Source organism: Agelaius phoeniceus, chromosome 2 (genome assembly GCF_051311805.1).
Source record: "Agelaius phoeniceus isolate bAgePho1 chromosome 2, bAgePho1.hap1, whole genome shotgun sequence".
NCBI classification, from domain to species: domain Eukaryota; kingdom Metazoa; phylum Chordata; class Aves; order Passeriformes; family Icteridae; genus Agelaius; species Agelaius phoeniceus.
Genome location: NC_135266.1, coordinates 32,121,852 through 32,145,348, shown reverse-complemented (window position 1 = coordinate 32,145,348; position 23,497 = coordinate 32,121,852). Strand labels below are relative to the sequence as shown.

At 35.9% G+C, this 23,497-nt stretch overlaps 1 protein-coding gene across 1 annotated transcript in view; it reads right to left on the bottom strand.

Annotated features, from left to right (window-relative positions):
- VWA3B (von Willebrand factor A domain containing 3B) overlaps nucleotides 1–23,497 on the bottom strand; it is a 61,183-nt gene that overhangs the window by 19,161 nt on the left and 18,525 nt on the right. The window contains 13 exon segments of the mRNA XM_077173447.1: nucleotides 2,561–2,717; nucleotides 2,838–2,874; nucleotides 3,670–3,846; nucleotides 4,510–4,616; nucleotides 5,694–5,821; nucleotides 7,215–7,397; nucleotides 8,375–8,473; nucleotides 9,921–10,052; nucleotides 11,537–11,675; nucleotides 13,412–13,566; nucleotides 14,200–14,393; nucleotides 16,123–16,239; nucleotides 23,159–23,283. Coding sequence (XP_077029562.1) covers nucleotides 2,561–2,717; nucleotides 2,838–2,874; nucleotides 3,670–3,846; nucleotides 4,510–4,616; nucleotides 5,694–5,821; nucleotides 7,215–7,397; nucleotides 8,375–8,473; nucleotides 9,921–10,052; nucleotides 11,537–11,675; nucleotides 13,412–13,566; nucleotides 14,200–14,393; nucleotides 16,123–16,239; nucleotides 23,159–23,283 — 1,750 coding nt within the window.

Below are 23,497 nucleotides of genomic sequence, written 5' to 3'. Positions count from 1 at the left end.
AATTTGAGAACAATAATTTGACTGCTCACGAAGTCAAGTGAAATTTTACAGATTCAGCTGATAGAAACCACACAGAAATTTTTTTATTGCCAAAATGTTTTCCCATTTTCTAAATTAAATACTTTAACTTTTACACTAAAAGAATTCACTTGTTTAAAAATGGCTTTTATTTCAAACCTCAAATTTCAAAATCCTAAAGACAAAACCAAAGCACAATAACCATATAAAAAATGTTCTTATTTTAGACCAAAGAAAGATGGTTTTGTTGGCTGAATCTAATTCTTTTGAGCAAAGCACTGAGTCAAAACTTCATGACTTGCAAACCTGTACTTAGATGCCACATCCTGTAACATAAATTTACATGATTCTACAGGGAAGGTTTCCCCCAGAATTAACATAGCATAATTTGGACAAGCTCCCAAGCCATTTTACTTTTTTCTGAATATGAACCTGGATGGGTAGTTTAATATATTAACCTCTTTGAGATAACTCAGGTGTAACTGACAGATAGCACAGAACTGAAAACAGGTCAGACTTTTGTTAATGAACAGTTGTCATGGAAACCTTTTTCTTGCTGCATCTCCAAGATAAGAAAACTGTTCATACTTATTCCATCATCACTGCCAGCAAAGGCCAAAAATAAAAATTATACTATCCCCTGAAAAGCAAACAAGGATGTCTGCATTCCACACCAAGAAATCCAGGATCTCAGAAGGAAGAATGCAAAATTGTCTATACATTTATTATCTTCAGTGGAATCTTCTGAAGTACTGGAATAATCAAGATCCTGAAAGTCTCCCATTCAAGCTCACTGTCTAGTCTCACCCTATTTTCTTGATATGCTGGCTTGAAGCTTGAGGTCAAGTGGGTTCTGTAGCTCAAAAATTCTACTGCTTTCACCTTGTGTGCAACCCTTGACCTTCTTTTTCTTTTCCATACTCAGCTTCAGATCCAGAAAAACCCATTCCTTTACACATAGAAAAATAATTCTCCACTGCCTGAGAAACTGAGTGTCTTATTACAACTAATGGAGATTAGTAGGTATGAAGAAATTACAAAAATTATTATTTTGCCTTTACATCCCTGAATCTAAAGAAAGCCCATGGATCACTGTTCGGATTCTGTACAGCACCTGTCAATTCAAATAACACTGAACTTAATTCAGTCCTGAACTAGACTACCAGGAGTTCCTATTAATTGCTATTAAAAACTACTTGTACACAGCACTTGCTGAATCACAATTTAGGCTACTTTCAAAGACAGACTGTTTTACAGACTGCTTTATTTTTTGCCATGGTTGTCTGTAAAGGACTCAAAGGGCTTTTCATTGAGAAACATGGAAGAAAGAGGACCTTTCAGATATATTCAGAAGAAGATGGAAAAAGAAGTGACTGCTCACAAAGGAGATGTAAGAGTTTTATGCAATTCCCAATGTCTTTGTTTGACATTTATGGTAGATTGTTTTGCACAGTTTTGTAACTATTAAATGTCTGAATTCTTTGAATTCTTTTGAAAAAATGGCTATTTTACATCTGAAATGTTAAAATGTACCTTAAAATGTTCTTATATAAAAAGACATATTTTAATTCTATTTTTAAAAAATCACACTTTAAAAAAAATCCTTACAGATCTTGATTTTGACTTGGTTTTACCAAAAGAGAGGAACTGGTTTTACCAAAGAGAGGAACTGGTTTTTCTTCTACAGTCTGCATGTTTTAGCAAAAATTCCCACTCCTAAATTTAAAAAACAAGCATGAATACTTTAAAATGTAAAATTGTGTACATTTGGTATAAATCTTTTACTTAGTTCTATACTACATTTTATTACAAATCCCTTTTTCTTTCTTTATTATTTTAAAAAACACTTAGCTTTTCCTTGAGCATTGTTTAAAGAAATAGTTTGTATTAATTGAAATGAGTTGCAGCATATTCATGGCAAATTCCTCTAATTTTTCATGTGTGATGCATCCTGCATCATTTGGCAGGATGCATCACACAAGAAAAATTAGAGGAATTTGCCATGAAATGGATTTCCTGTAAGTGGAATAGCAATTTAAACTTTATGACACAAAATTCCCCCACAATTTTACATAATCTTACAACTGCCTTACAGCTCTCAAAATTTAATTTTAATTCCTGAATGACAATACTTTTCAAAATATCTTAGCAGTTCCATGTAAAAGTTGAGAAGGCACAAATCCACAAAGTGTGCACCAGTACCCTTTTCCAGATGATTTTATGGAATAATAGACATCCTCCAGTGAATTAATAAATATTAGTGGAGGATGCAATGCTCAAGAAATTGCCAAACACCCAATGGCTGCACACTGACATCAGCTGGTAACTGTGAAAGAACTTAAGGGTAAAGCATGCAAGACATACTACTAACTATCAGTTTTATCTTCTTACTGATGCATGAATGAACATTCAGATATGCATGACAAATTTAGGGTACATCAACAATCTACAATACCAGAAAATGTTATTATGACATTTCAAAAAACCTTTTGAAATCACTGTCAAATTTTGTTCTAGCTTTCAAACAGTATAGGAATTTTACCTTATCAAATACTTTAGAAACTACATGCTTGTCCAGAACTGGGATGTATTTTGTACTGTGAAGGACAGTTGTAGGAGCTATGGCATCCATGATGGTGAGTCGCCTAGCAGCCAAGCCATGGGTCTTTAACCAAAGAGCTGAAGAGACATCTAGAGAGCTAGAAAAGAGAGACTGTGACATGTAGCTCAAGGTAAAGCACATTTGAAAGGCTTGAAATGACTGAAGAAAATATGTAAACTGTAAATTTTGTTGTGCCTTTATATATGCACACACATACCTTTCAGATGCCCCTTTCACAGTCTGCATTTCCAGATCTAAGAGAAAACATTTGCATTTTGTTATCTCAGAGGTTTTGTGCACACAAAAGTATGCCTAAATTAGTTGCCATATAATAGCATCATTTTTTTAATTGAGCCTACAAGCAGCATCATGCACAACTGTACAACATTTCAGCTGCTAAATTAATCAGTGAAAATTAGTTTTAGTTTCCTCGCCTTCCTGGTGCATGATCAATAGTAACAGTGCTACTATATGCCTCATGAGCCCTAATCAGCCAGAGAAGAAATTTATAAAATAGGAAGGCAATTTGTTTTTTAAACTGGAATTTGTTTCAGTTTATTTATTTTTGACCAAATCCAAAGATTAACCAGCTTATTTCCCAAGTCAAGATGTAACACCAAGTACTACCACTAATGAGATGGCCAGGAGTAGCTAATTTAAGGTACACCACTATGAAAATCTCTATAAAAGATATATAAAAAACTAAACATAAGATGCTGAAATGTAAAAAGTCAAACATCTTCAACTGTCATAGGTAAGGTTTTAGATTTACTTAGAAGATGCATGATAAAATTCAGACTTGGACTAATTACTGAAAGAAATTAATACTATCTGGATGTATTTCTAAGCCCCATTGAAAACCCAGTTGTAAACAGCTAGTTTGAGAACTGGCAGGAGTCTGGCCACAGCTGTAAGGACACTGCCACAATACCCAACTTCATGTCCAACTCTGTATCTCTGTTGAGTTTCATTTCTTTGTACTGCAGATCTGCACAGCTTTGCCTCAAATGAGGCACCATTAGTTACAAATGTAATGGGAGAAACCTTACCATCTTCCCCAGTCAGAGCTTCTTGTTCTGTCAACTTTCCTTTGAAAATGGTTGTACATTTCACACTCTTTTTGACAGAAAGACTCTTTTCCTCTGGAGACACTCCTTCCTCTGGGCTTTCTTCCCTAAATTTCACACCACTGTTCAGGAATTGCAGCAGACTTGACTTTGTTGGATCTGTAGTTGTTGAAAGAGAAAGAAAGGAAGAGCTAACTTACTGCTCAAATACATGCCTGAGATTTTTGAGTTCCTCTTTGGTATTCAGTTTTTAAGGGACTGCCTACACAATACATCAAGCAGAAAACTACTTCAACGCTAAGTTGTACTTTGTATTTTCCCCAAAGATGAGGGTTTATTTTACTTTAGCTGGGTAAATTTCGTTTCAGACTGCCTACAAAGAACACTTCCAGGAGAAATGTAGTATTATGGGTGTAGTAAGGGGAAACATTAGTGTAAATAATTCTGTAATTGGTACAATATAGATCACCTCTTCATTCTTGCCAATTATGTACTTAGAATAAAAAGAGATTAGGGTTTAATATCTACTGTTAAAAAACTGTTTACAGAGCTTTCAAAACATTCTGCTAAAATAGCTACTTTTTCATGGCAGTGCCTATGACAAAGCACAAATGAGAAGACATTTGTCTGTTTGCACCAAATAAGTAGGATGGCTGAGAAGTACAGATGAAGAGAAGTTTGCATTTTCAAAATGATGATTACTTAAGTCAGCAAACTATTAATTTGTTCCCAAAACAAGGGATGATTTTTGCTATTTGCAACAGAATCTTTTCAAGCTAGTGAATGAATTCTGCTGAGAATTACAGCTCATATGAGTCTCACCTGCATATAATGCTTTCTTTCTTTGGGCTGGACTGGCAGCAGTGCTTTGCCTGGTTTGCTCGTGTGATGGCACTGATGGTTCTCCTGAAGCACAGCACGGTCTACTCCTAAGAGAAGTACTCAGCTCTTTAATGTGTTTAGAAACAGGGACACAGTGTGTGTCTGCTTGTGATTACAGCTTGTAAGTGACAAAAAGAAATTACTGCAAATATATAACACCAGTTTAAATAACACTAAGCTGAAGCTTTCTGGCAATTTAAACACTGATTTCAAATGCTTTGAACAGTGCAAAATATTTTCTGTTATACTAATATGCATTTCAAAGGAGAGTTCAAAGCAGGTTAAAATATTCTTAGATTTTTTTATTTTTTAAATGTAATTTTTTAGTTTAAGATATGTTCATTACTTTTAAGATAACACCCATGTATTTGGAATAAGAACAGAATGCTCTCTAATAGCTACTTTGAGTCCCAGGGCTAAGTAACTACCATCAGCAAAGGGAATATCTGCCACATACATACATATGCACATATATATATACACACACATATATTTATGTCCCAGCATTAATAAAACATAAAATATGCAAATTCTGAAATAAGCACTTAAAAATATTTTCATACTGGACATCCTACCTTCTCTTTCATACATGAAATCATAACACATCACTGTCCACTTGTAATAATTTTTATTTTCATTCTTTTACTGTTTTAAATAGATTTCTGTCTTAGAAATCTAATTTCTTTTAATGCATTTTTAATGCTTTTAGTATCACTGCACAAATAAATACACAACTATATTTGTACATAATTCATGTTTCAGTCAGCATATTCCAATGAGCAGCCATTTAGTCATGAGGTATCAGGCCAGCTCTACATAGATGACAATAATTTTTCATGAATTCTCTAGGTCAGAGGGACCAATTTTACCATGTGTTGGAGACAAAAAAATAATTTCCCCTCTTCGCTTTAATTATTTGTAATATGTTGAGACTATTGGTATATTTGAGATAATTTTGTTTCAGGCATCACAGAATTAGTTAATTTTTCCAGATTTTTCTTTTCCATTACTTTGACTGTTAAAAAAACCCTGAGAGTAAGAAAGCAACAACCGTCTTTTAAAAAGGAAAAATGTAAGATATAGTTCAGACCTATTATTAACATAATAGCACAATGAGGACATACTTATTCTCTGGATAATTTTCTTCACTATAAGAATTCATCATCAGACTTTTCTCATGAAAGGTCTTCACTTTCTCTAGATCTTTCTCTCCTTGATCAATTTCTCTTTTCAAAAGATATATGTCTTTATTCTAACAAAGAGAAAATCAAATGTTTTAGTACAATTACTCCAAAATATGTTTCATTTCTGAACTGAAATGATGCAAGTTCTGATAATAATTCTGAACAATGATTCAGGGCAGCTTCCAAATTTTGTATACTTTTTCAGGTAGGCTCTTGTGCTTGGTATTATAGCCTTTCAAATTATTCTTCCTTTCTAGGAAAATGGCAAGCATTCCCTAACTAGCCAGTTCCCCTTGAGATATGAACAGCTGTATTTCAGGTAATGAGGTAATGAGGTCACTAGTTCCACTCATTTCAAGCAAGCAAGAAAATGAGCAAATAAATCAAATACAATGCAAGATATGTACATTACAAGGTGTAGCCTGTTATTCTACAGATCTCAGCTGTATCACATACTGTCCCAGGCCCAGGGAAGCAAAAAACATACTCTTCAAGTGAACACTGGAACTGACTAAGAATCATTTAGGCTAGAGGAGGAAACAGAAGGAAATTCCAACAATGATCCCTGTACAGCTCCCACAGGACCACAGGCTCCCATGTCCAAGTCTGGAGATGTACAACACAGACTCTGGCCCTCATTTTTCCAACATGAGCAGTGTCCCACAGTCCACACCAGCAGAATCACTGAAATTGCCCAGTAGACTGACATTTTGCAAGAGCTGGATTATTTTCACATCTTCATTTTAATTGGTGTCTGTAAAGTTCAAATTTCCCAGTAGTGTCCTGTTCTCATGGTTCAACTACCACCATTTCCGAAATCTATGCAATCAATTCACTGAGTGTTAATTTTAATTAAAAGCAAGAATATGTTTCAAATGGGTGTTTCTGTTAGTCTATTCAGAAATGTCCTGTTGGGGATTGTTGAGCTGCTTAGTCACATTTGATAGATGATTGCTATTCTAGTCATCTTACTTCTTATAGATCTCTCCCAAGCAGCTACTGTAGAACAAACTTGTAACAAAAATCCATAGAATCATTATCATTCAAATTCAGCTCTGCATTCTCTCATTTATTAACAGGATACAAACCATGCTTTCATTTTAAACAGTAACTTATTTCTGAAACAGCGGAGATCATGTGTTCCCTCCAGAGCTGATTTGGTCTACATGTTTTACTTTTACGTTTTAGTTTTCAAGAGGGGGGCATCAGGAGAGGGAGAATGTGTTTGCAACAGTAGCACTACAAATGTGATTTGCATTATATTTAGCCTTTTTTTGTTGTTGTCTAGAAAAATTTTACAAGCAAAACAATCATATTATTGCTTTCATATCATGTCAAATCTGACTAGAATTAACTCTCTTTTTTTAGTAATCTATTGTAATATGAAATCACAATAGTGCAAGTCACGTGGCTTTCCAAAGTAGCATGAAGCAGCAAATATATTGATTTTCAGATACTCACAAAAATAAACTCTGGAGTATCAGGATCACTCAAATAAATGTTGTAATAATGAAACCGTCCCTCTGTTGTTGTAGATAGATCATACAAAAATTTATTGGCTTCTATATCATCACAATTGAAGGATACAGTATGGATGGGAATTTTACAGTGAAGTTGGACTTCAGCCAAAATTATCTGGGGGGGCTGAAAATCAAAAAAAACTTTATGTTAAAAATGTGGATCTAGAAACATATTCATCAAAGCATGGAGAATTTCTAACAATTTAATCAGTTGTTCTGTTGCTCAGAGATAGATATAGATCAGTTAAAAGCATCCACTTTATACAGATTGCTATTTCAATTAGAAATTAGCTAAATGAGCTAATTTAAAACTGAGTTTAAAAGACTGATAAGTGCATTAAGGCACATGATGTAAATTGTAATATACTCAGTACTCCTTGTTTCTGAAGTTTTAAAATAAATTACTAACATTTAGGAAATTAAACTACCACATTAGTTTTTAGCATCACTGGATATATATAAAAATATTTTTGGAAGTATATGAGTGTGGATCCTTTTAAGAAATCAAATTAGTTCAAAGAAAAGTTGTTTCAATACCAGGAAACAAAGTAGAGGCTGAGAAAATAGGAAAGCTAGTTTCCTCCTCCCATAACGAAATAAAAACTAGGTGAAAAAGTAGATCTACCATCTCCAAAAATGATGAAGGATCTGGTAGAAAAAAATTATTGACTCAGTTCTCTAAATTCAGATAACATTTCAGTTGTTCAAAATACTCAAAAATCTTGACAAATTAAGTTATGTTTGCAATATAATACTTGCGTTGGTTGAACTTTAATACTTAAAAGCAACATCAACCATTTTCTTTATTTAACTGTTAAAAAGGTATAAAAGACATTATTAACAAGCTAAAAAGAAATTACTTATTCCCTAATTTTGAACTTGATAAAAATATTAAAAATAGGAATATGAGTTGTACATGAAGCCAAATTATTCTTTGGTAAAGTATTAATTTATGCTCTTAGCTAGAAAAACTGTGAAACAATGCCAATAAACATCCAAGAGACTCCACAAGACTCAGCACTACAGGTATGACATTCATCTCATAATTCCAACTGCTGACACCTCTTTTCTGCATTTTCTGTTTTTCTCATTTTGAAATACCTGGTCAGGTCTCCCATCAGTCAAGAGATAAATAGCCTGAGTGTCAGTATCAGCAAGAGCAGTCTGGAGAGCTTTGAGTGTATTTGTGGAACTTCCAACCTAAGAAAACAAAGAGAAAAAGACCAAGAAACAGCTATAAATACAATTCTTTGCCTCTGCTCTTAAATTCATAATGACAGTGTACTGATTCAAGGGATAATACAGAACCAAAATGACTAATAAAATGGTGAAAACATTTATGTCATGTAGCTAACAAAAGCTAAGCAAGTGTCAATGTAAAATAAATTGGTACCAGATTGGTATTCAGTGCTTATGCAAACACACAGAAGCAAAATGCTGGCAGCAGCAATCTGAGCTGTACAAGCAAAAGCAATCACTAAAAGACTATAAACAGACAGGAAGATGTAGGAAAAAAGACGCATTCTCTTCGTTTTTACCACTGATGCCCCTGCTTGCCAACTCATCGCACTCCCTTGAAACACATATTTTACTTAATCAAACAGTTCAAAAGTTGCTCAAAAGAGTTGCACAATTTTATTTCTCCAAAACTGGTAAAGGAGTTCTTGGTTTTCCAAACATATTTTTCCAGACTCTCTTCCATCTACCCCTTTCACACATTAATGTAAGTATCATTTATATTTTAGCACAAAAAAGTTAGCTGTAGCAACAAAGTCTGTTAGTGTTTTCTGAGAATACCAAGTTATTGATCTTGCTTTGTAGTCTCAGAGGTATTATGTTGCTTCCTCAATTCCCTCATCCCCAGGAATTTCATATTAAGGCTGAAGAAGAGATGTCATAATGCTGAGGAGTTTTATTACATGAACATGGGGGTTTGTGCTAGAAAACATAATGTGGGATGTATCTATACCTTTGCATGACTGATTTTTAGTCCTGTGTTCATAACATTGCTGTCCACATTTTACACATTAAGTGGTCCTAAACCTGCTGATAGTTACAATCTGGTGGATGACTGTGACTGACTACAAGCAGTTCTGCTTTGTTTTGAAAAACAGATTTTGGCCACTGTCAGACAGAGAATACTGGGTAGATGTTTGATCTGAGTATGTTTGTTCTCATGTTTCTATGGCACCTAAAGTTAGCTGTCTATCCATCAAAAGGGACTAGAAATGCTTCTCCAGTTTGCTGGTTTTGGTCTCCTGTACCACCTCTGAGCAGTAAGTTAGCCAGCAATACCTCTCACCCATGCAGCAGCCCTGCAGCAAGAATGACAAATTTAAACGCAGGCTCTGAGTGATTACAGGATTCCTACAGAATTCAAATGGGCCAATGCTCACATTTTGGCTACTAAACATAGCAGGCTGCAAGTTGAATTAATGTGATTTCCTAAACAGGCCCATTGTTAAAGGATTATTATATATCTGACAAACATATTGTATTCAGATCTTCTTAATTTTATCCATCATCTATATTGTCAGTTTACTCAAGTCAAAGACATCTATGCAAAATCACCCCAGCCATACAGAAAGTGGAGAAACATACACAACTTTAAACAAACACTCTTTGTAATAGTTAGCTGCCATATTACCTCAAGCCCTTTTATCCAAAGCCAAGCATCTTGCAAATTTTTCTCATTCACTTCAACAAGTTTCTCTTGCCATGCCACTGCTTGGGCACTAAATTTCACAAAGTTAAATCTCTTCTTGTGTCTCAGTTGCTCCTGCAAGAGACAGCATCTGAATTTTACCTACTATTAAAAGAAAGAATACTTGTATCCTGAAATACTGAGTAATGGCAATTATTTTAATTATTACACAAGTAATGATATTATTGCAATAAATTATAACATATTAAAATATGTTTCTATTTTATTATTATTATATAAATTATGTTTAAAATATATTTATATTTTAATATGATTATTGTAATAATATTAAAAGATATGGTGTCCAGAGAGACATAAAAAGCCAGAGACATTTATTGCTTGCAACTATTAAGATTGCTTGAAATTCCCAAAGTAAGTCTCCATATACTCATATTTCTCTAACAATTTAAACAGCAAATGTGTAGGAGGGCATGAAGGAGAGAGATGAAACCGGATATGATCAGTGGTGTAAGAAAGAGATTATCACTGCTTCCCAGAGGAAATTGAAATCAGAAAGTAAGATATCATTTAGAGGAGGAGAACAAGAATCATATAAAGAGCACTGGCAAGGAGAACTAGGACAGCAGGAGAAAATCAAGACTTTGCTGAAGCTACTTTTGGACAGAAGTTATAAGTTAGGGAAGATTTGTGCAAGCAAGTACAAACTTTCAGAGCCTGAATTCTTTGCTTCCCTTTCATCATAATTTTTGTGCAGCTTCCTCTGAAACCTTATGGCACAGTATCTAATATATTTCTAGTGCTGATCTGCTTAGAGGACCACAAAATACTATATCCTATGACTTGAGCACTTAGTTCAAAAACCTCTCTGTCATAGTTTCAATTTTTTTAGTCCTACCAATGATTGCTATCAATGCCAGACTGGATTTTCATCTCAGTTACTTCTCTTAGGACTAAAGAAATTTAAAATTAATCATGTCTCTGAAATATTAATTAAGCTTAGGTGACATCATTTTAGACAAGACAATCCTTTCTTAGGTGTGTCTCCCAGTACTCATAGCTTTTGAGGTACTCCTGCACTTTGCCAGTCCCTGTGCAAAGTTCTGAGTCACTGTAAAATGCAAGGAAGTCCAAAACATTCTACACCCTCTATTGTAGAAGCATGAAAGTGAATCTAGAACGCTCATTACAAATCACAACAAGCCAATGGAATTGAATGACACTGCTTAAAAGTGAAAATGAAAACACCAAAAGGGGTTTAATTGCATAGCTTGTTTTTGGTTTGGCTTTTGTTGTTGTTGTTGTTGTTTGTTTTTTAGTTTGCTTGTTTTTATTTTCTTTAGAAGTGAGGTGGCTTAAGGGAAGGAATGACTTAAACAATTTTAATTTTTAATATTTTCCCTTGCTTTTTTCAAATAGTTGTATAAATGAGGGGAAATAACTAAAAAATGAGCACGTGAAGAAAAATCTAAATATTTTTATAAAGCTGCTGTTTTCAAAAATTTTTTTAAAATAAGGAAAAAATAGAGTAACAACTATCCAGAAGAGATCAGTTTACTCTAAAATGTTCCTCAGCCTTCAGAGTCATCCCTTTATCATACCTGCATTAGCTGAAATATTTTTTCCTTCACTAGTGGCAGCTTGTTTTTCATAGACTGTGATGTATCAATAAGAATACAGAGATCATCTTCAAACACATTCCCAAAAAGCCCTCTGCTTCCTTGTTGAAGCCACTTAATCCTGGGGGACGAAAAAAAAAATCAAAACCTGTTCTGTAACATCCTTGGAGCTCTGTGTATCAGAATCTGAAAGGTAGGATCTTTTTGTCACTGCCATACTTCTTATTCTCTTTCCCAAAGGACCTGTTAGTAGTCACTATCAGAAGCCATTGATGAATCAGTCCCCTGTCCCTACATCACAAGGCATTTTTAGTTTTTTATTAGTTTTTTATTTCAATAGAAAAGAATACAGCACCTTTCTAAAGGCAGTTATCAGGTAATTTGGGCTGGGAAATCCAACGTGGAAGCAACATGTAACAAGTGGTATAGGTATAACCATGGTCCCTGTATCTGTTTTCCAGACTCATCTCAGTAAATCATTTAAGCCTATATTACTGTGGCTCCCTTCTCAGGAAACCACTTGAGAATCTCTTCTCCAAGGAACTTAAGCACTTCAAAGAGCCTTAATATAACACAGATGCTTCAATGGTTTGTGGACCTTGAGCCTTAAATACAGAGTTTGATTTACATTTTAAACAGGACTGGGATGTACCAGCCAGTTAAATACATGCATACATACTGCTCTGCACGAGAACATTTCCTCAGTAATGGATGCAGCAAGTCCAAATCTGATTTCCCTTGAGAGTCATAAAATATTTATCTACACTGAAACAGAGACATTTAAACACATGGAACATCATGGCCCTGGGAAAAATATTCATCTCCACAGGTTTCAGAAAAGTTCTAACATGGAAATATAAGGATACTGCTACATTAGCTACTGATATATATTTTGTCATTAGTTATTTCATCCAAAGTGTTTGGTGAGGTCTACCAAGACTTTTTAACATTCAGATGAAACATTCAAAACAGCAATCTTGATTTGAATTTCAAAAATTCACACTCACCACAACTGCTTATCTCAAATTTTCCTTTGACAGTATGTAAATGTTATCCTAAATACAGTAAGATGAAGGTAAACTAGAAGGAATAACACAACTCTGTTTGACCTTGCTAAATGTAATCAGATTGTTATATTTTTGGCAGGGAAGGAGAAATAAAATGAAAAATTCACCAATAATATAAAGGTTCACATCCTTCTTTTTTCAATGAGGCATCTTGTCCTAATATACAAACCAGAAGGCAAAATTTATTTTTTTTCTGTTCTACAATAGGTTTTCCTTAGATTACCTATTATTTTGTAGATGTCATACAAAACCTAAGTGTCCATATGGCTGAAGAAATGTAAATTACACAGCTAGTTTGAGCCGTGAACTTGTGATCATATGCATTACTGACTCTGATCTAGACTGTTCAAACTTGTCTTCAACATAAAATTACAAAAGGGCAGATAACCACCATCAGTACAGGCACAAGCCAAGCTGTGCTTCTTGGTGTCACAAGGCATCCTAGGTACACAAGATGAATGTTTACTAAGTTTTATTGATGATTCTTGAAGTTGTCTGCCACCTTATAGTCCCAATACTTTTTGGCACTTTCAGCAGTAATTAAAAAAATGTGCAGACTGACTTTCACACCTGTGTTTCAGAAGGAGACCAAAAGTTCAAAATCTTCATCAGTTTTCTTCTATGGCTACTAAAAAACCCAACACACAAGATTCTGATTTAAAATAGATTTCTGGCTTAGTACTGCCGCTGTCAGTTTACCAACCACTCCAACTTATTATGACAGTAAATGTCAAACTTTTCAACACTCATGTAAAATGATCAAACTGATTTTATGTGTAAGAACACAAACCTTCCTTCCACTTGTCTGAGAGCTGTCCTCATTTTCTCTTCATACTGCTTATACTTTTCTGTAGTAATGTATACATGAACTACAGATCCATCTTTCCAGAGGGTATGTACAAACTTGTCACAGTATCTTGCATGAATTATCTTCCTCTTTGTCTCCTACAGAAAAGAAAAACACATTTCATGTGGAAAATAAAACATATTATTTTGCAGTGCCTTTAATATTTGGGGAACAAACTTCAAAGATACATGCTTGTTGCACATGAACAGGAGTAGAAATAAACCATGGGATATGGTCTTCACAGAATTTGCTCCTAAAAAGATTCAATAGAAAGTGGTTTTATTCTTGCAGCTAGCAAAAAACAGAAGTTTACCAAACAGTCAATAGTAAAGCTTGAGAAAAACAAATAGAAGACAGATTAATCCAAATTTTCTTAAGGAACTAGAGGACACTGCAGCACCTGAGACTAACACACCCTCTAAAGATAACAAGAAATCTTTGTCCCACCCCACAGAAATACAAAGAAAGCCAAGCCATTTCTGAAGCCAGTCCTAATTCTTCCTTTCAGAATGTATGTGAACCAGCAAGAAGTCCTTAAAGCAGTCATTCTCAAAAAGCTCTTTGAGACATTGTTATTCTGTCTCAATAATTAATAATCTGATTTTAACAAAAAGCACAAAACAACGATGCCATACACTATATTATCAATTTATCCATCAACCAAGTTTTCAAGCTTTAAAAGAAAAAAAAAAACAACTCATAGGACATGAGGGAAAATGAACAATACTCACAGCATCAGTTTGTGAACATTCATCCTCTGGTTTAGTGTTTATGCCAACAGGCCTATCTACATGGTGAAAAACACTATCAGCAAGTGCATCATACAGTGTGAGCTTCTGAGCTTTCAAGCCATACTTCTGCAACCACTTCTCAGAAGTCAAATATTCATCAGTTATATGTTTTGATAATGGATGATCACCTTTGCCTGCTAATAAAGAAAATAAATAAACAAAATCTCCTATATAGCATGGTTCATTTTGGATAAGCTATTTTCAAAAACAGACTGATACTGGAATCAAAATCTTCAAACTTGTTCTACTTGCTCTGACAGCATTGGAGTGAATAGATATTTCTGAGTGATTTTTAATAGTCTGTACCTTGGCTGTAGGGTTTTTTCTTATCAGAAAACTCACTGCAACAAATTTCTTTGTAATTGGAAAAAAAAAAAACCACCAGAAGACAGGAAGCAAAGACAATAAATAGTGAGAGGATCAACATACAAAACAAAATTTCTTAGTAGCTGAATTACAAAATGCCAGAAAGTAATCCTGAATAAGATGTCTAACTTCAAGGAGATTAATTTGAGAAAATGAAACAACAGAAGGTATAATTGAAAATACAGTCATGACCATAACATTAATCTGTTTAGAGATGGCTATTTAAAGTAAAAGGCAAACTACAATGTCATATTGTTTCACACATTTTCTAAGGACTATCTTAAGGTAGGGACCTGTACAACTCTGGACACCAGTTCAGTATACAGATAACATAAATAAAATAATAGGATTCAGGATTCTCCATTGACTCATCACTATCCCAGTAAACCACTCCTAGACCAAATGACAAGGCAGTGGGTCCCATAGCAGGGTGAATTTATTTTGTTACATTTTAATTTTGGTAGACAAAGTGGTATAAATGTCTACTCAGTTTAGATGCAGCTACAGTGACCACACTAGAGAGATCCTGAGCCTGTAAATATGGAGGCATCTACTGTCCTTACACACACAGAGATCAGCCAACATCAGGGCAGGTGCACAATCAGAGCCTGTTCATGTGGAAAACTTTGCTTTATGATTGCTTGTGGTCCTTAGAACAAGTGTCACAAATGTGCTCACACAGTTTTGAAAAGAAAACTGTTGTTTTCGTTCTTCCACATGCTTTACATAGAGCATCTCCATTTTTGCAGGACTGAGTAGCTTCTCACCGTCCCTTGTTAAAGCCTTCCAGAACAGAACTTCGGAAACCAGCTACGCTTCTGTCTCCAACAGGGCTCAATCCAATCAGTAGGCACAGAACAACAAATGAGTCATGTTCTAGGCCAGACACAATGGCAGAAACTATGGGTTGGATGAACAAATGTAGGTGTTCCTCTATGTTTCTTAAGACAGGAGTTGTCAGAGTGCTTATTCTGAATCGTTTTCAGATCTCTGCCCTTGACAAAAACGCAACCCCTCTGCTCTTCCCTTTATGTGGAATGAACTAGCTACCAGGTTGGAGGCTATCCCAAGAAGACTGTGATAGGAGAGGGATAAGGTATTTCACCAGCACTGTGTAGAAAAAATGGAAGATTTACTGGTTCAGGCAGACAGGAAGAGATCACAAAAAACCCCCCAAATAATTTCCATATCCTAAAATCCAGGTAACTTCTAAACCTAGTCACTGGTAAACTAAACATGGCGTGTTTCAGCCTGAGCTGCTAAACTTTAGCAAGCTTAAACCATAGTAAACAGAGATTTGTACTGGAAAGTTTTAAGCAATCCTAAGTTTAGATAACTATTACAGTGCTATATAGACACATAGGTGCTATACCCAGCATACAGACATTTTGGAGAAAATCATCCCCAAACTGATGTGCAATCAAAACTGTTGAAAAAAGATGTTGATCATTAATACAATGGTAGCTGTATTTCTTATGACAGAAACATAAATGATACCATCTTGAGAAGCAGACTGGTCAGATTCTGATAACATTTCCTGAACTTGTCTCACTGTACTCCTGGCTTCCTCCAGCTCCTTCCAGATCAAAAACACATCTTCACAGACACCAGCTACTGCAAGAGAAATAATAAATAGAACTTCACATTTTTATTCAATTTCAGCTTTTTGTAAGTGTAGAGAGTTTTTTAGATTATTGGTTAGTTGAGAAAAGACATTTTGATGTGATACTGATAGATAAGGGTAAGAGAAACAAGTTGAGAACTGAGTAACTGGTGCTTAATTACTGACGAAGGTCACAGTGACTTTTTCTAAAACGGGAAGACGGGGGAGAAAATTACTTGCCAGAAAATGTAGTTATCTCAAAGTAGAGAAATTAAAAAAATGTACACATAAAAGCAAAATAATTGTTAAGAAATAGAAGTAAGTGTATTTAATTATAGTGTACTTTAACCAATAATGAACTCAGAGTTTACAATATGCATAAACTTCATTAACACTAATATAAAAATGTGTAAACTTTCAATAAACTTCGAGATTTACTATTCATCGCATATAGTGTGTCACATCTCTCCCGCCGTTACGACATGTAAGTCCTCAATCACAACAAAGTCATTGGTATACCCAGAACTTGCCATATAACCTCGTTTTCTTGAGGCTCCGTTGCAATGACAAATGCTGTTCCCTGACAGACTTCAAAAAAAGGGCTCAAACCTGGCTCCAGGATATGAGAGGTGTTTAGTATATTGGAGCTAACCTCCAAAGTTGGCCACAGATTGCTCCCACATTGGAAGCAAATACATTTTAACACTCTTGGAAAATAATAAGGAAAATCCACAATGAAATTCACTTGTTGCCCCCTGGACTTTATTGCAAAAGTTGGCTCGAAAGAGTAAACCCAGTTTTGACATTTTAAAGAGAAGATAAATTTGACCCTTTCCATATCCTAAAGTACATAATTAATTTTATTTATATCTTCTTTTCCTGATGACTATCTAATGAAATTTTGCTAAAGATAAATTTATTTTCCTCCCAACAATCTTCAACAGTCATAAACAAATGTTACAAAAAAAAAAAAAATTACTGCCAAGCTATATTTTCAAAAAGAATTAGAAAGATCCAAAGCTGGAATTGAGACAAGGTTTTCTCAATTTCAACAGATATGTCCTTCTTGATGAAAATAATAAAAGACTTATTTATTTCATAAAATAAATTACTAAAATTGAGACACCTTGTATACCTAAGCAGTAGGATAGCTATTAAAAATGTGTTAAATTAAGTTACTCTCAGAGTTTAAACTGCAATAGTGGACAATGCAGAGAAACCATGTGCAGTGTTACAGTAAAAATCTAAAAGAAGCTGAATCATCAGCTATCCTAACCACAAATACAGGTTACAAACTATTGCAGATCACAACCTATTAATGAATGCACATAAAAATGCTGAACAAGGCAAACTTTATCTTACCATCCAGTGGTTCAGCTAATATTCAATGATGGTTCACTGTATGAAAGATAACACATGAAAATTTATCTACTAAAGCAGGCTGCCAGTTCTTTGATAAACTTTTTGAAAGAAATAATACCAATACTAATACTAAAAATAATAAAATTATACAAATAATAACTCGATTTTAATTGTGAAATGCTTTCAGTTTCCAACAAGTATTTTGAATTGTGCTATTGTACACTGCCATCTCCTGGGACCTTCCTGCATTTCAAAACATCTGTTGCAGCCATTAGAACAAAGATCAACATTTCCTAAATCACAAAAAGCTTCAGTAAGGCAGATCATTCCACAACATAAAACACACAAGGGAATAAAAAAAAACCCTCAGTCTGTAATCATTACCTGTTAAACTTAAGAAGAATATTCCCTTCAAATATTTCAGAAAGAATTCTACTTTTATTTTATATGTAATCTCTCCCCAGAAATGCAAACACATGCATTCACACCACACATGAACATAGTTGTAACTTTAGGGCTGTTAAGAATGCCATTCCAGTGGTGCTGTCTCCAAATAAATCTGGATATCCTCCACAAGCTGTCAATTACTGTCACCCAGATTTAATTTTATTAATATGTTAACATTTTAAAATATTTTTAATAATTTGAAAATATTTAAAGAAATATTTAAAGAAACTTAACTACCTCTAAATCAATAACAATTATATCATTGTGTTGCTTCATTTCCTCTTAAGTTAATGATATGGACTCATCAGTTTTATAGCATTATTGTTACTGTCCCCATTAAGATAGGTGAATTGAATTGGTATTACATGAGAAGATATTTTTTCCTCATTTATGCTTGTAGCACAGCATGCCTTTCAAAGTAAGTGTGCTTGATGTCACTTGCTACACAGGACAAATGCAGGCACCAAGAACTGCACATTGTAAAATTCCAGCTGCTTAAAACATTTCTTCCAACAGCATTTTTCCAGGATTCAACTGGGATAGAAGCTTGCAAGCAGTGATATCCATAGCAGCTTTCTCTCTCTACACAGGAAGCTCAACTGCACCTCTGCCTCAGCCTCTTTTCCTCTAGAGCTAAGGAGTGGCCTGTGTCTTTCAAAATGGAACCCCCAAAATCAAAACCTACATGCATAGCATCTTCTGGATGTGGCTCTCAGCTGTGGCCCATCCCTCAAAGTACATTTCTGTTAAATGACCAAGAAAGAATGCACCTCACTTTCTTTAAATTCCCTCTGCTCACACCTCAGATGTGCCATTTTTTGGGGACCACCAACCAAAGAAATTCACCCCTCTGGAGGGTGCAGTTCACAATTACTCCAAGCCACTGTCTCTTATACACATTCAGGCACTCATGTCCCGGGAATAATCTTGTCTTAAAAAATTACTTTATCCAGGGAGAGAAAGGGCCTTCTTGGTTCCCCCTGCCATGAAGCACCTTCCCAGCTGCTCTGGGTGGCAGTGTAAGAGCTAGACCTCTGAGGACCCCTCAGTTCTGATTCAAAACCCACCCCACTGCAATGGCAGGAGGGTGGCCACCTGTCACACACAAGGGGACTGGCCTGAACACCCTGCTGCACATGTCCAGCCTGGGCCAAGTGCAGTCAGCTTCCCTTGGCTCTCCCCAAAGCCATCCTGACCCTGCAGAGCACCTCACCCTGGGCAATGTTCCAGGAGTGCCCTGCCCGCAGGTAAAGGCGTTTCTGCTCTGCAGAAGGGAGGGTCTAGGAAAGAGGAAGAGGATGAGGAAGGTTGTGGGGAGAGCCTGTGGCAAGGGGCAGAAGCATTTTGCTGACTCCCACGAACTGAGAAGCAAGATGTTAGACCTAAGCAAAAACACAACCACACTCGCACATGTACACGGAAACTCATAACTGCCCTCATTTCCATTTCCCAGATATTGAACTGGCAGACAATCTCAAAAGAAGCAGCTTTTCCACATGTACCTCCCCACAAACAAACTCACCCGGTTTTACAAGTCACTGTAACCCATCTGATTTCCATACTGCTAATGAAATAATCCTGCTTTGAAAAAAAAAAACCAACCAAAAAAAAAACCCCAAAAAACCTACAAAATATCCAAAATGCCTACAACATCTTTGAAACAGGAAGCAAATACCAATACAAAAGCAAATCATGGAACACAGAAGCATTTCTTACTTGTCTGAATATTTGACTTAAACCATGGAAGCAAGTAAATTCAAATATAATGAAATAAGATCTATCTGAAAATGAATTTGCTGGTAAGGAAAGATGGGGAAAATTATTTTCTTCACTGCCAGTCCCTTTCTCAGCCTCCACGTGGCAGCAGAACACAGCAATATACCCTTAAGCATTGATTTTTAAAATCTCCACTTAGAGGGGGATGAATGACAGCACAAAGAGGTGTAAGAGGGTAGTCCACAGCTTTTACCTGCATACCTGCCAGGTCAAACAGCACTGAAACTCACTGCAGCCCAACCTGCCCCTTTTCCACTGGGCAAATGGACAAAGCAAATGAACTTTGTATCCCATGTGGTATCACAGAACAACTATCTGCATCATTCTCTACACATTAGCGAAGAGATTTGCCAGGCCAAGGTTAGGCTGCTAAAACTAGACAAAGAACATGCAAGAAAAAAGCAGAGGCAATGATCTTTGCTACAACTTCTAGGAAAAGCAGTCATTATTCTGGCTCTCCAAAGGGAGGGCTCAATCTTTCCCATGTCAGTTGTACATAAACAGCGCAGAGTTCATTGACTTCAATGTCATACAGGAGAATGACGCTCTTACGCTTTCCTTTTTTACACACAATAACCTGAAATATTCCCTATCATATTTCCCCACATATGAAAAATCAAGCACACCTAAGAACAGAGCCTTATATTGTTCACAAGGAGGTCAGACACTTTGGATTTACCACATCAGTAAAATCCTGATTTCAGTCCATTTGCATTTCCTCTACGCTTGCCAGCTCATCTATTCCACCACACAGAAACCACTAGGCAGAAATTTACTGTTTCTGTGTCAGCCACCAAGGACCCTCTATTCATTTTAGGATCTAGTTCAAAGCACTGTTGCTTTTCAAGCACTATGTAGCACTTATCACCCTGTTACTCCAAGCAGATGACACAAATGTGCCCTTTTTCAGAAAGACATCTTTTCTTCACAGCTTCCACCATTCCTTGCCTTCCTTGTCTTCGACTTCCAACTTAAATGTCACCTCCTTTCCACTTATAATTTTAACTACATAACAAGATTGCTTAATTCTACAGCTTTTTACAGATGAATAAACTGCACAAAGAATGTAGGCAGAAGTGATAACAGGAAAATTAGTGCTGGATGAGGAGATATAATCACATTGGTGAAATAAGGCCTTATGTAAAAGCATTTCTCTGCCAGAAGTAAATCTGAGGCTGCCAGCAAAAGGACCCTAATTCTTTAATGAGTTACACCTGTTTTGATCTTGAGCATCCACTCAAAATGAGTGTCAAAAAATTGTTAGTTTATCACACTTGCTTTCTAAATGTCTACTCAAGATGCAAAAGAGGGGAGAATTGAGCTCTTATCTAAAATTTTAAATAGTTCTGACTTGTTTTGTTAAGCAGATGAAAAGGAATCAACATAAAGATATCCAATATTTGCAAAATGCTGATATTCAGTGGATACCCCAAAACTATCAGATGTCGCTGAAACAGCTTTTCCAGTCCATATAACATGGTTATGAGTTTCACCCTCCAGCTGTTGCATTTGTGGTGCAAAAAGGAGCATAATCAAAATACTCCTGTGCCTCCTTTTAGTTTTTAGAAACACCACATTTGGAGGATTAAATCTCTGGTTCATTCTCTATTTATTTCCTTGCGTAGTTTATGCCACATATCCAAGAACCAGTTTCAGAGCCCATTAGTGAGTAATCAACACTTTTATTTTTATTGCCTTATTACTACGCCCTTGAAGGAGTCTCTGAAACAAGAGAAATCAGACACAGACCAGAATAATGTCTTCAATGTGTTTTCTTTTCTGAAAGGACTTAAGATTCTGCATATGACTGAAACACTCCAATTGGCTGCCAGTGATGTCACGGCTGTGCTTGTAATACCCAGTAAATGCAGAAAGCTAATTGTGTTCCTTTTTAATGTGTAAATTCTACTCCATAATAGCAATAAGACACAACTGACAATGCACTTCAAGGGGATTACTGCCCTTTTGAGCGATTAAAGCTATTCAGCCTTCAGCTTTAGAAACAGTGGTGAGGAAGTAATTTCAGTCATACAGGAGCTCTAGGCTCATCTATTGAAACAGGCTGACTGCCCCAGGGGAAGAGGGAGGCAGCTCCCCCCATGCACACCCCCAAATGTGGTACAGCAAGAAAGCACTCACAGCAGACTGAAGGCAATCATTATACTGCTCTGCATTAGTATGAAACGACACTGTTTTGAAGCAGAGTCTGCTGTTGGTTTCTAAACTCTGCTTGGGTGAGCCATGAGTGTCCTTTCATGACTCAAAAAAGCAGGTGATACCTCACTTCTTTATTTCTGGCCCCCACAATGGTTCTTTCTCTTGTGCTGTTATAATCATGATCCTAGTGAAGGATAGATTAGTATGCAAGAAGCTTGATTACAACCCAAATATGGGCCACTCAGTCCAAGACTGACAAACAGCCTTACGTGAGACACCAAATCCACCTTATGCCATACATTCCCTAACAGTGAGAAGAGGATAACATTGTTCTACCTTTGGGGCAACACTAATGCCCCCAGCACAAAGGGAGAGAAGGGGGTAGGTGTGTTGAGCCACTAGACTAAAGATATCTTATGATTCCTGATGCCTAAAAGAAATATTTTTTTTAACTCTCCTGCTGAGAAAGACGTCAGATTTGACACACAAAGCCTCACTTCATATCACAAGCCCCTCTCCTCCCACCCTGGCTGAAACCACAGTCCAGTCCCCCACTGAACACCCAGAGGAAGTAGCACTGTGACTAATACGAAACACATTGAGCTTTCTGCCCAGCTCCACCCACCAGTGAAACTGTTTATTTTGGTTATTTCCTCCTGGTATTTTTTCTATCAATCCTCCCACCACCACTTTGCATTGCCTTCTCTATGGTCACTTTACTGTGCTTTTTGTCTTTGTGACAAATTCTTGGGACAAGCAAGTAAGCCTCATGTTGCTTTAATCCCCTTATATTACCAATGAAATTGGCCTATGTTGATGTTGGCTGTTGTATCATATGGTCTGCCACACCATTCCTCTTCCTTTTAACCATTTCTCCATACATTTCCACAAGGTCACTGCTATAAGTACACAAGTACCATTCCTCATATTCCTAAATAAATGATCTTCTCCCTTTTTTTCACTTTTCTTTCATTCTCACATGCACATCTTCTACTCTCTTCATTTTTTTCTTTTCCTTGCCCTCTCCTTCCCACACAGAGAATTTCCATTTCCAGAGCAGTCCTGTCCTCACCCCACCCACACCTACAGGTTTCCTCTGATTTTACATTCATGAAGTTCCTAAACTACATCTCTCTTCTGACATGTTGCTGATAATATCAGTGTAATCTTGGGGTTTATATTGTCTACCTAGTGGCCTTCTCCCTTTCACTTTTCCAGAGTTCAGGGCAATTAATCTTTTTCCATCCTCTTCATATTTTAGTGCAGGTCCAGTAGTATCTCTACAGTTATTCTTCTCAGCAAAAGCATGGAATCTGTAATGCAAAATGAGTTTCAACCAGTACATAAAAGACACAAACATTTCTCTAATTTTAAAGAGATGTTTTTCACACACACAACTACAGAATTATATCTAAAGCTTCGACAACAATAAGATTATATTAATTAAGATTAATATTTTCAAGCTTTTTATATACATTTATGTACTTTCTGAAGTCTTCTCATGTAGAATATTCTTTCTTTTTGATA